Source organism: Syngnathoides biaculeatus, chromosome 16 (assembly GCF_019802595.1).
Source record: "Syngnathoides biaculeatus isolate LvHL_M chromosome 16, ASM1980259v1, whole genome shotgun sequence".
Lineage (NCBI taxonomy): Eukaryota > Metazoa > Chordata > Actinopteri > Syngnathiformes > Syngnathidae > Syngnathoides > Syngnathoides biaculeatus.
In genome coordinates, this window is record NC_084655.1 from 12,519,758 (window position 1) to 12,534,550 (window position 14,793).

Sequence of the window (14,793 nt, forward strand, 5' to 3'; positions counted from 1 at the left end):
CCGCGACCCTTGTGAGGATAAGCGGATATGAAAATGGATGTTTGGATGGACATATTTCAGCAACTACAGACAATAAATGTATCAATGGTGTGTCAAGAAAAGGTACACATGTACTTTTTCCTCATCCCATCAGAAACACACGTGTAAGCATGCACAGGCATATGGCACATGGAATTGATTACACAATATATTTTGAAGTTGTGAATATCTGATGAGTCCAAAATCAAATCTACAGTACATTTTTGCTGGGATGTACATTAGGCTAACATCAGTCCTCTATTTAAAAAAAATGCACTGACCATTGCAAATATTGAATTGCCCCACAACTCAGAGAAATCTCATAAGGTAAACTTCATATTCTTTTCATCCCACCCCCTACTTCTCTTACTCCTCCCCCTCTTCCTCTCCATTTCTCTCTTTCCACTTGCCACCAGCATTGCCGAGATGCAGCTGCCCTGCACTGATGCAAACTTTATGTCCATGCGGGAATATAGACAAACTGCCAAAGACGAGTGAAACTAGAAGAAATATATCCTCTTTGTCAAGGATTTAATGCATAATTTAAGGTAAGACAATTGAAGAAAGCAATGCATGCAAAATGTTTTCAGCATCATTTAGTAACAATTCCTGATGGAAGATTAACATTGAGTAAACATGGAGCTACAATTATATATTATACTTCAGTGAATAAAGAAACAAGGGTTGAGGTCTGTTGTTGAACTTGACATCACTTAATGTATGTTTGCCCGTTGTTTTGTATGTTTGTCTTTTCTCTGCGCATATGAATACGTACTACAAAGCACCCTGGTGTACCCTGCACACCATTGTGAAACACTTGAATCCATGCAAAGTTCTGCAAGATTATTGCCAATTCGGCATGCAGGTGCAAAAGGGCAGGGGTTACGGTATTCCTCCGCATGGAAAAACTGTCACTTGTTCCCATAGCGGCAGTTCGAACCAATGTTTGGCAGAACCAATGAAAATGAACTGACCCCTGTCGTGTTCATATTCAACTATGTGCAACTTTTTCTGGATCTGGAGCTTGTAGATGTTCCCTATCATAGTTGAGGCCTGATGTAATCTCCAGTTTGGGAAAACGTCTGTTCTCGTCGTCTGCAGGGAAGTAAAAATAATGTTGTATGTCACGAATAAATACCTTAAACTTAAGCTAAACTGAGTTAATTACAGCACTACAGGTTGGTAAGTGCATGGGCATCAATTACGCCACTAAGTCTGACAGCCACATTCCTCGACACAGCCACTTTGCGGTTTCATGAACTACACCTCGCTATTTATTGATGCTTGGTGGACATTTGGGGAAGCATTTCCTTTAACGTGCTTTGTTCGGCCATGCTATAGAAATGCGAAAAGTGTTCGAAGTTGACCTTGTTCACCCTCAGTTCTATTGACAAAGGTCCTGTGTTATAAAAAGAAGCCTTTACGAAACGATTGAGTGATGGTGAAGATTAAACAGATTATAAAGATTGATTGGAGGACCTCCTACTGTTATGCATTTAGTTGTATTTTTTAAAATGTCTTATTGCTGGACAATGTGACACATTAACATAATTGTATATCAAGTTGTTGTTTTTTGACTGACCCTTTTTGTCTTCAGTTTCATTGTTTATTCACAAACAGTTGTGTAAAACTTTGTCTAAACTATTCAATTTGGCTGCCAATCCAGAAAAAAAAAAAAAATTCCGCTATCCTCAGGAGTTGAGGACTTGTACATTTGACTTTATCTAATACTTATTTTGTTCAACAATGCATTAATGTTAAAGGCAAATGCAGAAGGTTGGTAAATACTGTATTAGAATGTGCACAATTAAGTGATGACTCAAATCCTTATTGTGTGATTCACATTTTGTGGAGAGCCATGAGCTATTTATTGAATGCCGAGAGAACAACAACAAATGTGTAATCAGACTCAAGCAGCCGCTGCTTTTAGCCACAGCTCACTCCAATGTCCTCACACACTGATTTGATTTCATGTCCACTCAACTTGGCCCCACCTCTTATAGATACATGCATCTAATACACACACTATAATAAATATGTTTCTATATATTTTATGCAAATGTGTTCGCGATGTGTTATTTTAAGGGGAAATCCAGTGCTTGGCATGAACAAAGTATTCAATAGGTCATGCAATATGTACTCTATTTAGACAATGTGATTTTAAATCCTCTCTCATTTAATAGTGTTTTGAGAAGATTTTTATCCACAATTACAAATTTTCAGGGGCGCTGCCATTTTCGCGAGTCACAAGACTTACGTGCACGGATGTGATGTGTAAGGGGCCGCACCAAATGCTTGATTACATGGGACAGCATTTATGCCCAGCTCTGATTTCTCGGATTTATCCTTATCTGATGAAGAAACAGCAGACGGAGGCCGAAGCTCGGCTCACTCGTCCGGCAGAGGCCGTTAGCTGAGCTTGGGCTTGAAGTTCGCAGCCAGCCGTCGGAGCTCGGTCGTCAGACTCTGCGACATTCCCGTTCGAAGAACCATCCACGGCTGCCGGCCCGGAGCTCCAGGGCCTTTGTTTACACACTTACGTCCCGCACGTACGTCTCCAAGTGGTCAGACTCCGGAGTCATTCCACCTGAAGAACCATCTGAATATTCAACGTTATTTACAGCCACAGGTTCAAATCTGTATGGAAGTACTCCTCCACCTTCCCGATCAACCGATACTGCTATTTCTTCATCAGATGAGGATAAATCCAAGAAATCAACGCTGGGCACAATGTAATCAAGCCCCTGGTGAGGCACCTTACACATCACATCCGCGCACGTAAGTCATGTGATTCCCGAAAATGGCAGCGCCCCTGAAAATTCGTAATTGTCGATAAAAATCTTCTCAAAACACTATTAAATGAGAGAGGATTTAACATCACATTGTCAAAATGGAGTACATATTACATGACCTATTGGATACATTGTTCATGCCAAACACTGGATTCCCCCTTTAAGTTCAACTGTGTTGAAGATGTTGAAAGCCTGTGGGGAGGGGTAGAATGTTTTTAAAAAACATTTTATCTGGTCTTTCTAGACTGCGGATTTTCACCTATTGCAGGTGGGCCTGGAACATATCCACCACAATAAATGGGTGTTCACTGAAGTCTATATTCATGCTACTGCAGTGACTTTGAGAATGTTACATTTGATAGTTGTTGCTATAAAGAGAGCCATGAAGATTTAGTAGGCCAGGAAATGTTTTGCCACGTCTTTCCTTGTAAAATGCGTGCTTGTTATATTTTGGATCCATGCATAATGATCAGGGTGTTCTGACCTCAACCACATCTAGCTGGTGCTGCACTGTAAAAGGTCCAGTGGCCTTCTGGTCCAGTGCAGGGACACAACAGCGATGTATTTGATGTCTGAGCCAATGGGACTAAACTTTTGCTCTAAAGTCATTTTATCCTCCACTTTGCAGCACCAGGGTACCACGTGTTCGATTGAAACAGTAAATGTGTTTGGAATGGGGAGTGTGACACATTGGACACGGAAGGAGACTTTAGTGAACTGTTCTTGCACGTGTGAGGGGGGAAACTTGAAAAAGCAAACAGAGCTGAACGAGAAAAACACTCGTCTCCAACGCAACCAGGACTTTTACGCTTTGTTCTTCCTCTTTATTGCAAATGATTCAGTTTGACATCAAATGACAAATTTCTTCTTTTGTGATTCTTTTTCAGGCATTCACTTCAGCCTTTTTAAATTGATTTTGGGTTTGGGAGATTACTCTCTTCAGTGTCCTGTGTACGTGCTCAATTGGGTTGAAGTCAAGAGTCTAACCCGGAAAATCTAGAACCTTCCACTTCTTGAATGTTTGAATTCCTTTATGTTTTGCCTCATTTCGCTGCGGCATTAGGTGAAGATTTCCCAATCAGTTTGGTTGCATATTTCTTTAAACTGGCAGTCAAAGTGTATCAGTTGACTTCTCAGTTCATTTGCTTCACAAGCTTGAGAAGCAAAGCAATCCCAAACTGTGATAATCAAGTCTTCTGTAAAGAATAGTTTGCGATACGTTCACTACTGCTCTCTTGGGGATGTTGCTGTTATTAAAAGTTGTGTTATGGTCTTTCTTTACAAATCACCATTTTTGTTGTTGTTGTCAATTGTTAATTTCCCTGATCTATGTGGCTCTTACAATCCATTTCTGACTGTTCCACTACTTTCAAGGTCGATGTTTCTTCTGAGCCTCCCCGGATGCTTTATCTGATGGCCTTAATAGATGGTATCCGGCGTACTTAGCTTGTGCAACTGTTCATGTAGTTTATGCAAAACAAGCTCGTTAATGGGGGTCTGCAATTATAAATGAAGGATTAATTGCACTTTGAACATGGCATTGTTTTCCCATGAGGCCAATTTTCTGAGTCACTGTCCCTTACATGCAAGAAAACAATTTGCTCACAATATAAGCAGGAAACATGGCAGCTACGGTATTTGACAACATGTGGGTGAAATAAAGCATCTGAGAGTGGGATTTCTTTTAGAGAATAAATATATTGGTTTTGTTGTTTTCTTCTGGGGATCTTGTTTTTCTCAACATAAATGTGCATTCATTGTCCTCAGCCATCTAATGAGAGCCTCATTAGAGCTCATTATGAGACACAATGCAAGAGCTACATCACAAATTCTATTACTGTATCACAAATCCAACCCAAAGGGCTCTATTGTCATGAAGGGCGTAGAATCTACAGGTGGTATATCTCTACACCAGAGGCAGGTCAGACTGGTGTTTGTCATTTTGTAGATGAGCACAGGCATGTGGCACTGAGAGTGGGTGGGAGTGTTGATAACTGACTTCAGTTGCGTTCAATCAAACTGGCTCCTCTCATTCCCTTTAAATGTGGCACAACTGACAGTCTCAACAAAGACATGGCAGCATTCTCTGTGTGTAAGAGAATGGTGAGAATCGCAGCAAGTCATGCGTGAGTGGAGTATTGTCACTGCTCTGGCCGTGCTATGGCGGCAGACAATGTGAGCGCGTACACTTATTAAATACATAATGAGGTGGTGATAACAGCTGGCATCTCAAATATGTGTCTGCCTGCGGCCAGATCAAATCCACTAAAATTGCATTGGACCACGGGTCTACTTAGCGCCAAGATTTAGCCCTGGTCTGAGCAAGTGTAAGTTTGGAGTGACTTTCTGGCGCCAAATTGTCTCCAAAAACATTCCCTCTGCTGTGTTGGAACAACCATCTTGGCGCAGACCGGTCAGCTAAATTGGCAAATGTGGAGTGATTTTTGTGGTTGCACAAAAATCAGAATCTACCACAGTTATGCGTTTTACAAAAACATTGAGCCGAAACTATGTTTTTAGGTTTCATTTGTGGTTGAATTTGTATGGCTTTGGATCTGTGACAATTTCAATCAACTGGATTTGAATAAAAAAGCAGAATCAACTAGTTTGTCCTCCACTCCCACTGTAGAGCAATGATCAACATATACAGTACATACAACAGAGCTGGTGTGTAACTGTATGGCATTGGATGATTTTCATTGTTGTTATCATAAACATGTCAGATAGACATGTTTAAAATTCATTGGTTAAAGTCTGCACTCTACTGAGTGATTTTCCTTCGTCAAACTACACCCAACTCATGTATTAAATCTCATTAGATTGTACAGGTTTGTTGTTGCTGGTGTGAGTGTGTTAAGCACCTTATAAGTGATGTTAAATTCAGAACAGAGGTCCTCTGATTATATTTTTTTATCCAGACTCTTCTGTTTTTCTCTACCTATGTTTAGCTGCCTTCTCCCGCCGCATGCCATACTGGCCTTAATCTCACATGGATCAGAGGTAGCCATGCAGGCAACAGCGAGCTTCCATTTAACCTCTCATCTGTATAAATCCTTATGTTTCACCCTGACACATCTATAACATATTTCTCAGAATTGCTTCAGATCAATCAACAATTTCCCTTTCAGAAATTGGAACTGCTAAAAAATGAGGGATTAGTTGAAGATTTAACGCTAATCCATGGTCCAAGCAAGTGCCCAGTAAGAGTGGCACCTGCTCATGGTGTTAAATCACGGCTTGAACCGCCAGCAACTGACTTCAACTCCATGTGGCATAAATCCAATACCTGGGGCAGTCACGTGATTGGGGTTTACAACTCTTGTGTATCCACAAAGAAACGCCGCTCACGCTCAGGTAAACACTGCAAGGGTGATCCTTAGTATCAATCATTTTCAAATTTTCATGAAAATCCTTGGAATCAGGGACCGGAGACAATATACATGACTACCTTCTGCGTTTGCCAGAAGTTCTACCAGGCTTTCACAGCCATCCTCATTTGCTGTTTGTTTGTAGGTCTTACTGCTTTCTCGTTTGTGTTCAGTGTCTTGAGATCGCTCGGCCACTAGCGTGGCCCTTGATTAATACAGGCAGCATTCCATTCGTTGCCTTGAGAAAGTCTGTTTATTGTCCGTATTCATCTGCCCTGTGGAGCACTGTCCCCTCAGTTCTGTAGCAGTTGGCTGAATGTAAGCAAATAAAATCCAGACAACTTCTCACTTCTGTTAGCAATCAGATCATCAGTAAGCAGCACTGAGTTGTTTCCATTAACGATCCTTTGGTATGCTTTAGCTGGTGAGCTGGTCCATTCCTTCTTAATACTTTCTTTCCATCATTCTGATACAAGATGACGTTGGTCTCATCTGGTGGGGTGTGTAATCTAAAGCAAAATGTCATTATTCATAACTCTTGGACCTAATTGTACACTAAGTCGTCTACTAAAAGTGTCTGAAAGACACATTTAGTTATACTTAACTGAAACTGCACTCTAGATTCTTGACCTTTACAGCTTGGTAACATAATGTACATAGCTGTTGATGTTTAGTCCAATTGAAATTCAATGATCCTTAGGGGGTGGATTGTATGAGAATGGAGTGAAATAGACCGACATTGTGTGGTTTCAAGCATACAGATAGTGTCATTGCTTGTCTGTTTTTTTATTTTATTTATTTTAAAATGATAAGGTAAAACAAGCATACAATTTTCTAAAAAAACTAGAAATGACACTACTGTTTATTAGTCTTTTCCCCAAAAGTACTGTACTGACCAGAAAAAAAAAAGTTGAAAGCATTTAAACTAATACTCTCATGTGGAAACTTTTCTCATCATGGGAGCGGGAAAGTACAAACAAATACTTGACACATGTTGAATGTTTGTGCAGTAGGATGGGAGAAAACATTCCCAGCAAAGATCTTGAACATATTCTTAACATATGTGTGTGTTTTCTATTAGTTTCTAATTCAGTTCTTTCTGTTTCTGTTCCATTTGTTGGCTGAATGAAGGAAAGAGGAACCCCCTTTACCTGGAAACCATCAGGGAAGTAAGTGGATTGAAGACGGCAGAGAGCAAGTGAGGGAGTCACAGCTGGGGGGTGGTAGACAGAAGGGATTAAGAGCTAATCTGACGCACGGACAATCCTAAAGAAGCCTTATCGTTCTGCCAGGGAGACTCAGACAAAACAGTTACAGGACTGCCGCTTTTCTTCCATGTCTTTTTCCACAGTTAAATCAACCCCTGCTGACTTTTTTTTTCTTCTTCTCAAAAGTCTGCTGTTCCCGTCTGAAGGGAAAGAAGACAGAGTGACTCGGTGACATGATGGTGCCACAAATGGACATATTTCTTCAGTCGCAGATGATGCATGACGCTTGATCCACCCTGCTGGAAGCTGAATGACTCACAGCAGATTCTCCAAGGAAGTGAAGATCTTTTCAACACAAAGGACCCACTGCCAGTAAGCAACATGACTTCAGGCAACAGGGCCTTGCTTTGAGAAGAACTTTTTTCAAAACATGGTAGAATACGAAAGAGTCAGATTACCAGATCAATGTGGCCTCTTTTATGCGTAGATGGAGCAGAGAATACGTAAATCTGCGCATACAGTATGATAACCAGTAGATAGTTCTTGTGTTTTGTTGTTGTTGTTGTTGTTACGTCTTCCCCCAAAGTCCTGTTGAGGTGATTAGTGCAAAGATGGCAGCCATGGTGGTGAGAGTCACTAAAATTCGGAATGAAGTACAAGTACTTTTACTTTCGAATAATCAGAATCAGCTTTGTTGGTGACTCATGTAAATGTAATATCAGTCCTCCGGATAATTACATGTTCAAAAGTAAGTATTTAGGGGGGGACTACTCAATTACTGAGCAGCTCAATTATTATTTATCCATCCATCCATCCATTAACTACCGCTTTTCCAGGTCAGGTCGCGGGGGAAGTAGCTTCAGCAGGGATACCCAGACTTCCCTTTCCCCAGCCACTTTTTCCAGCTCTTCTGGAGAGATCCCAAGGCGTTCCTAAGCCAGGCGAGAGACATAGTCTCTACAGCGTGTCCTGGGTTGTCCTCAGGGTCTCTTTCCAGTGGGATATACCCGGAACACCTCACCAGGGAGGTGTCCAGGAAGCATCCGAATCAGATGCCCCAGCCACCTCATGTGGCTCCTCTAAATGCGGAGAAGTAGGGCCTCGACACTGAGCCCCTCACGGATGACCGAGCTTCTCTAAGGACACTCTGCGGAGGAAACTCATTTCAGTCACTTGTATTATTTATTATCAAATAATGCCCAACAATATCACATTAAAGCAATAATCTTTTTTTTTAATTAAATAACAAATGCAGCCACAATACATGCCTTCCATTAACTTTCATTGTTTATACACATGAAACACAAACAATCAGCTCAGCAGGCAGAGAATATTAATTATGTAATTGTATAACTGGATAAAATTGAACTTTAACAGGCCGATTCACCAAAATGCGACGACGATGGCAATGCAATTTGTTTAATTTTTTTAAACACTCTATTCACCTTGTGTGCACGTTCACAAAGATGGGTGAAAATGGATAAGTAAAATTAGGAATAAATAAGTCATTGTTGGAGTCCTCTTTGATTAATATCATCATTGTGAAAATAGGATGTTTTCAATAATGTGTGCTAAAAAAATCACTGATACTAAAGGCCTGCTATATTTGTCTGTCTCTTTTACACATTTTTCATTTTATTTTTCTCTTTTTTTCACAGTGGCGCAAATCTGGAATTCAAACATAACTCCTCTATAGTCAGACCTGGGACTTTTGTCTACAAATTTAAGAGAAATTTACAGCTATGAGTATTGGAAGACTTCCAGGGATTAAGGGCCTTGTGTCTGGCTCCCAAGACAGACGACGTTTTAAGAGCGAACTCTCCGTTGACATGATCAGCCCACCGATGGGCGACTTCCGGCACACGATGCACGTCGGCCGTGGCGGAGACGTCTTTGGCGACACTTCGTTCCTTAGCAACTATGGAGGCGTCAGGGAGCCAGGGAGCCCCGACTCGGCAAACAGCTCCAAGTCTATGGGCTTCTTCACACGCACCTTCAGGCACATACGAAAGAATTCTGGGCCACGGGGAGAACTTCGGGACCTTTCATCCCCGCCGCCAGACATCTCGCCCATCATCAAGAATGCCGTCTCCTTGCCTCAACTCAACAGTGATTCTCCCAATGGGTGCCTGCAGAGGGTGATGCTCCCGAGCTCCATCAGCTCAACTGATAGTGCCATCTGCACATATGGTGAGATCATGAAGTGGCTCTCCCAGTTCTGAGGGAGGGTGTTTCTTTGAAGCATTTATTCAGAATGACCAGCTTAGTTAAGAAACAAAAGACCAATATTTAACTTTTGGTTGCCAAGCTGCCATGTTTCATTTCACATGTACCTTTGATTTAGAAGTTACTCAACTGATGAGTTCTTGGAGACACAAGCCATTGTTTGGTCCAGTTTTTGCCTTTTAATGGAAGGCCACATTTGAGTTATGAGTCACCTTCAGATACATTGTCACTACAGAGAAGTAAAAAGAATTGGGGGCAATTAAGTCAGAATAATGTAATGCCTTCACATAGGTGCCAGGAGAGCTAGGTGTACTGCCATCTTTTCTTTACATTTTTTTTTAGATTATACTAGTGATATTTTGCTTCATTTTGTTTTAAATTTGATTTGATAAATGAGAAAATTCAGCACTCATACGTCAAGATACCACCTATATACTGAACTGAGGAAATGTTAAAAAACATTCAACCTGCTGTTCACCATATTTGATACACTTGCATAACTAAATTAGGTCCAATTCAACATTTGTATCAAAGTATCTACCATCCATCCATTTTCTTATCTGCTTATCCTCACAAGGGTCGTGGGGAGTGCTGGAGCGTATTCCAGCTGTCAGCAGGCAGGAGGGAGAGTACACCCTGAACTGGTTGCCAGCCAATCATAGGGCACATCGAGAGAAACAGTCGCACTCAAAATCACATTTATGGGCAATTTAGAGAGTCCAATTAATGTTGCATGTTTTTGAGATGTGGGAGGAAATCAGAGTGCCTGGAGAAAACCCACGCAGGCACAGGGAGAACATGCAAACTCCACACAGGCGGGTCCCGGATTGAACCCGGGACCTCAGAACTGTGAGGCCAATGCTTTCCGGCTGATCCACTGTGCCGCCAAGTACCTACCATTAGAACAAAAATTACATTACGCTTTTACAAGGATGAAACTGATTTATCATAAGCATTTTGTTTCTCTCATTCAAGTATACGAGGTAAACACAACACCTTCCTGGTATATTGTAGTCCAGCTCTCCACTGTGCAAACTTCAACCACAATAATACATTTCTTGATAGTGTAAGCTATTCGCAGCAATTATGTAAAACATTTAAATACTGTACATATATTTCAAGTAAACTAAACATAAAACCTCTGAACTACTTATAGGCTCTTTGGCAGAGCAAAGCGATGTTGAATGCCGATACTGTAAATTGAAATATCCCCTGTACAGTACAATACTGTAAATGAGTATGGATCAGTTGCTGCTCTCTCTATTCACTCTCTGGCAGAGCAAACAGCGCTGCGGAATAAAACAGAACAATAAATGTCAGCACACGACACATAAACACAGACCCGCAGTGAGCTGGCTTCATTTCATTATCATTCCCACAGTCCTCCAGGACAACAGCAAAAAAGACAGCCTTCTTCTTCTGACTCACCTCAAATCACTGAGGGAACACCTGTACAGTTTTTTCTATAAACACACAATGGCACGGTACAGGACAAAGAAATATACGTTATGCTCATTGCTTTTCACTTTTTTGTGTGTGACTGTCTGCAATCTGGACCGCACTTTTTAATTTTTGCATTAACCGATCAGAGCTGTCACTGCCGAAGCGCTGGGAAATGGAACCTCGCTTTCTTTCCCAGGAATTATCGACCACTTCTGATGAATTTTCTCCAGCTAATTCCTGGCATTAAGTGTTAGTCAACTGAACGATGATGATGAAATTTGAACAACTATGAGTGGCTATTTATCAGGAATTCTCTTTGTGTTTCTATATAAAATGACTTTCTGGAAGTAAACTAGGAGATCAACAGTAGAAAAAAGAAAATGGACATGTATGGTAAAGTATTCTCGTATGCTCTAACAAAAAAAATAGATAAATTACTCAGTCAAACATTTTATTTTTATTTTAATGACTCATTTGTTTTGTTAATTTACAACAATAGATGCATGCTCATTCTAGACAATAAATTCTCTTGTGATAAATATACCGCTATTCCTCGTACTTGCTCTTATTTTACCTTACTGCACTGTATTGTTAATTGCATCAAATTCCATCTCCACATAAAATTTTGTTTACAATATGATGACCACCAATCAAGTCTTTATATTTGTAACACTTGACTCAAGCCATGCATCGTTTACAGTGACGACAGTTTGTAAATGAATGTGTCAAAAGTAGAAACCACACAATAATCAGTTACTGAGTCATTGTTTTAACAAAAAAATCACTTTTTGATTCAACTTACGAGTCAGGATTGATTTCTCTTTGGAGTTTTGATATGTTTCCATGTACGTTAACATCTAAACGTGTTTTCTCTGTGGGTATGCAGGTATCCAGTCTGGATTTGTCACCTTGCCACGCTTCTCTCGCCTTGACAGACCCTTTCTAGATGGAGAACACAGAGTGTCTCGACGAGAACGTCACGGAAAGGCCGTGGCCCGTTCAGACTCCCTCACCTCGTTCACTTTAGACCTCGGCCCATCCCTGTTGAGTGAGGTTCTGGGCTTTTTTGACAACCCTACCTTCCTCCAGGTTCCCGGCCGAGTCGCCGCAGCCGAGGAGGAAGAGAAAGGCGATGACGATGATGAGGAGGAGGATGAGCGCTCTCTAACAGAGACATTTGTGAGCCCTGCTGTGAGTTCCACCAACTCCTCTTTGCGCAGCGGGTCGTCGAGGAGGAACGTGAACGGTAAGGAGGACTCGTGTAGCAGCAGCTGGACAGAAGAGGACAGGGGGACAGTCGTAGAATCCTCCAAATCTCCTGCAAGGTCTCCTCCAAAACAAGAACCTGCCATGGAGTCGGAGCGCTTCCAGAAGGCAGCTGATGTCCTGTCTCGACATTACGGCGGAGGGTCCGTCAAAAGGATGAGTCCCCCTCTTTCCAAAACATCATACCCCTTCTCCGAAGAGGAAGAAGAAATCAAAGTTTAGACGAGAACAATCAATTCTGCTCTGCAATAATCTCGCTGCCACGATCTTTTTTTTGTTTTTTTACAGTTTATTTAAGTTGTTGTAATAGTTACATAATTGCATCTTGAAATACCTGGTTTAAATATTTAGTCTTATTAATGTAAAGGATTTATAAAGGAGTCAAAATTTTCACTTTGCATATTTTAAGAAAAGTAAACGTTGAGGTTAAACCTGATTACATTATTTGAAGTCAGTCCTCCTGTGAAAATTGTTAGCATAGATATTTTGTAGATATGTTTGCTGTTTTAACAAAAGAAAACACAAATAATAACATGTTCCAAACAGATGTTGGCTGAATAAACTTTCTTGAAAAATGTTTGCTTACTGGTTTACTATTCTTCTTCTTTTCCTTTCCGCTTTTCCCGTACACTGACGTAATTTACTCTGACAGCATTGGGTTAATAATCATGTATGTATGTTAACTTTTCCATTGCAACCCGTTTATATTTCGCCAGAAGAACAGCAGTTTAGCAGATAGTATAGTAATAGTCAGGAAGACTTGTTTGGACTATCAAGTATTGTGCTTTAAGAAAGGTGCAAAAACAATAGCACCTTGCTGTGTTGAGTGCTACACGGTAAAAGGCAATCAGCAGAACCCAATTCACAGTTGTGCTTGATTAATTATGAGTAGGTGTGCTATAAACATCTTTAATAAACATCTCTAATAATACAGACATACAAGATGCAAAGTGCAACTTATACTTTAATGCCAACAAGATTGGTGCTTTGAGCTTGGCATGAATTGAATGGCACGTCAAAAGCATAGAATGCAGAAAGCGGATCTCAAGAGGGAGATTTTTGGCTTGGCATCTACTGTTGAGTTGGTAAACAAAGCGAAATTATGCTGCAGATAAGTCACATACTGTTCAATGTATGCATTTTATATCTTAGGAGATCTTCACGCAAGTAATGTTAAAGTCTCCAGTGATTCTGACATAGTTGATGACAGCTGTGTCGACACGGTTGGGAAACTGGATTTCACGGCCATCAGGAAGTTGTACTTCAAACATGTCACCACTTAACTTCAACACAATCTGGAAAGGAAAACAGAATTTTCACGTCAACCCATTCCCGGCATGAAAGCGTTCCGGCGGCAATGTCACATGACCTCACCTTTACATGCGTGCCCCTGTGCAGGGGGTTGTGTGTTTCCCTCTTCTCGTCACCCCAGCAACCGGCAATCTTTGAGTTGCACACAATAACTGCTCCGTCTGTATCATCGTGGAAACGCGGGTTGAAATGCAAAGCCAGGTCTTCGGAATCATACCCGAGGTCAATCTGAAATCTGAAAAAAAAAAAAAAAAAAAAAAGGAAAGGAATACAAACACTGCACATCAGTGCGTCGACATTTAATAAATCCAAAGTATCAATGAGCATTATAAGACTGATGCAGTACTACGGTATACAAAGTTTATTATACCAACATAAATGTTACTGTGGATCTTACCTTTGAGCATCATGCAAAATTTCTCCCTTGATCTTCAGCTGATCCCCAACTTTTAGATTCATATTGCTCATTTCAAGTTTCTGGAAACAAGATAGAGAATGAATTTAATTCAATTCATTTTTTAATTGTTTCTGTTATGCTCCCCTACTATTAAATCTATTCATGTTGAAAAAAAGAAAAAAAAAAAGAAAGAGCACCAAATAAACTCACCATGCTCATTATGGGTGTTGGTTAAGATGCCTCTGTGGTACTGAGAAAGGAAGGACGCTTCTTCTCTCCTGGAAGACAAAAGCCTGACTGTGGAGTTTCACTTTTGTTTACTATGCGAAGCACGTGCACAATTCCACAATAAGCCCAAAACAATGATCGTGTCCTCCCGATCAATCATGGGTTTCAATGCAAATATTTCAAGGTTCGCAAAGGGTTAGGAAAGAGGAGGTTAAACAAAGATCAGGAGGACATTGCTTAATTATTTTGGCACCAGACTGTCTGCAGTATGCATGTTAATTTAATCAGCACACTAAATGGTTTATTGCTGTCATACAGGTATATGGGAAATGTTTGAAATATAAAAATATACAGTAACTACCATTAGTTCAATCAAACGAAATTAAACGGTATAATTAGCAGAATGTTTTTTGCTCGTAAAAGAAAAAATACTCAATATTTGAGATTTATGGAACAATTCATGAGCCAGCCATTTGCAGTAACAAACAAATTACTGGTGATGGGGGTGCTTTATAAAATTTCGGCTGGGGCACCGC

The 14,793-nt window shown here is 40.6% G+C and overlaps 2 protein-coding genes across 6 annotated transcripts; one reads left to right on the forward strand and one right to left on the reverse strand.

Moving 5' to 3' along the window:
- Window positions 1-430: 430 nt before the first annotated feature.
- cdc42ep1b (CDC42 effector protein (Rho GTPase binding) 1b) lies at window positions 431-12,871 on the forward strand. Of its 5 annotated transcripts, none has more exons than XM_061846190.1 (5): window positions 431-566; window positions 7,310-7,488; window positions 7,573-7,758; window positions 9,045-9,576; window positions 11,942-12,871. In XM_061846190.1, exons 4-5 carry the CDS (start codon window positions 9,129-9,131, stop codon window positions 12,541-12,543), a joined length of 1,050 nt encoding a protein of 349 aa, XP_061702174.1. In that variant the 5' UTR covers window positions 431-566; window positions 7,310-7,488; window positions 7,573-7,758; window positions 9,045-9,128; the 3' UTR covers window positions 12,544-12,871. The 5 variants fall into 5 exon arrangements, with proteins under 5 accessions (XP_061702174.1, XP_061702173.1, XP_061702172.1 ...); XM_061846189.1 differs by having other exon boundaries at window positions 7,310-7,347; window positions 8,223-9,576; XM_061846188.1 differs by having other exon boundaries at window positions 7,310-7,347.
- Window positions 12,872-13,469: 598 nt separating this feature from the next.
- On the reverse strand, window positions 13,470-14,302 carry LOC133514940 (galectin-2-like). Its single transcript, XM_061847060.1, has 4 exons — window positions 14,240-14,302; window positions 14,030-14,109; window positions 13,696-13,867; window positions 13,470-13,616 (listed from the first exon to the last, which is right to left on the reverse strand). The coding sequence occupies exons 1-4, from the start codon at window positions 14,246-14,248 to the stop codon at window positions 13,470-13,472; spliced, it is 408 nt and encodes a 135-aa protein (XP_061703044.1). The 5' UTR covers window positions 14,249-14,302.
- Between the last annotated feature and the right edge of the window lie 491 nt (window positions 14,303-14,793).

Excerpts from the sequence above, each read along its gene's own strand:
- cdc42ep1b (XM_061846190.1), top strand. The coding sequence starts at position 9,129 with ATGAGTATTGGAAGACTTCCAGGGATTAAGGGCCTTGTGTCTGGCTCC. Across the intron at positions 9,577-11,941 it reads TAGTGCCATCTGCACATATG|GTATCCAGTCTGGATTTGTC; the intron begins GTGAGATCATGA and ends GTGGGTATGCAG.
- LOC133514940 (XM_061847060.1), bottom strand. Across the intron at positions 13,868-14,029 it reads ATTTTGCATGATGCTCAAAG|ATTTCAGATTGACCTCGGGT; the intron begins GTAAGATCCACA and ends TTTTTTTTTCAG. Across the intron at positions 13,617-13,695 it reads ACAGGGGCACGCATGTAAAG|ATTGTGTTGAAGTTAAGTGG; the intron begins GTGAGGTCATGT and ends TTTCCTTTCCAG.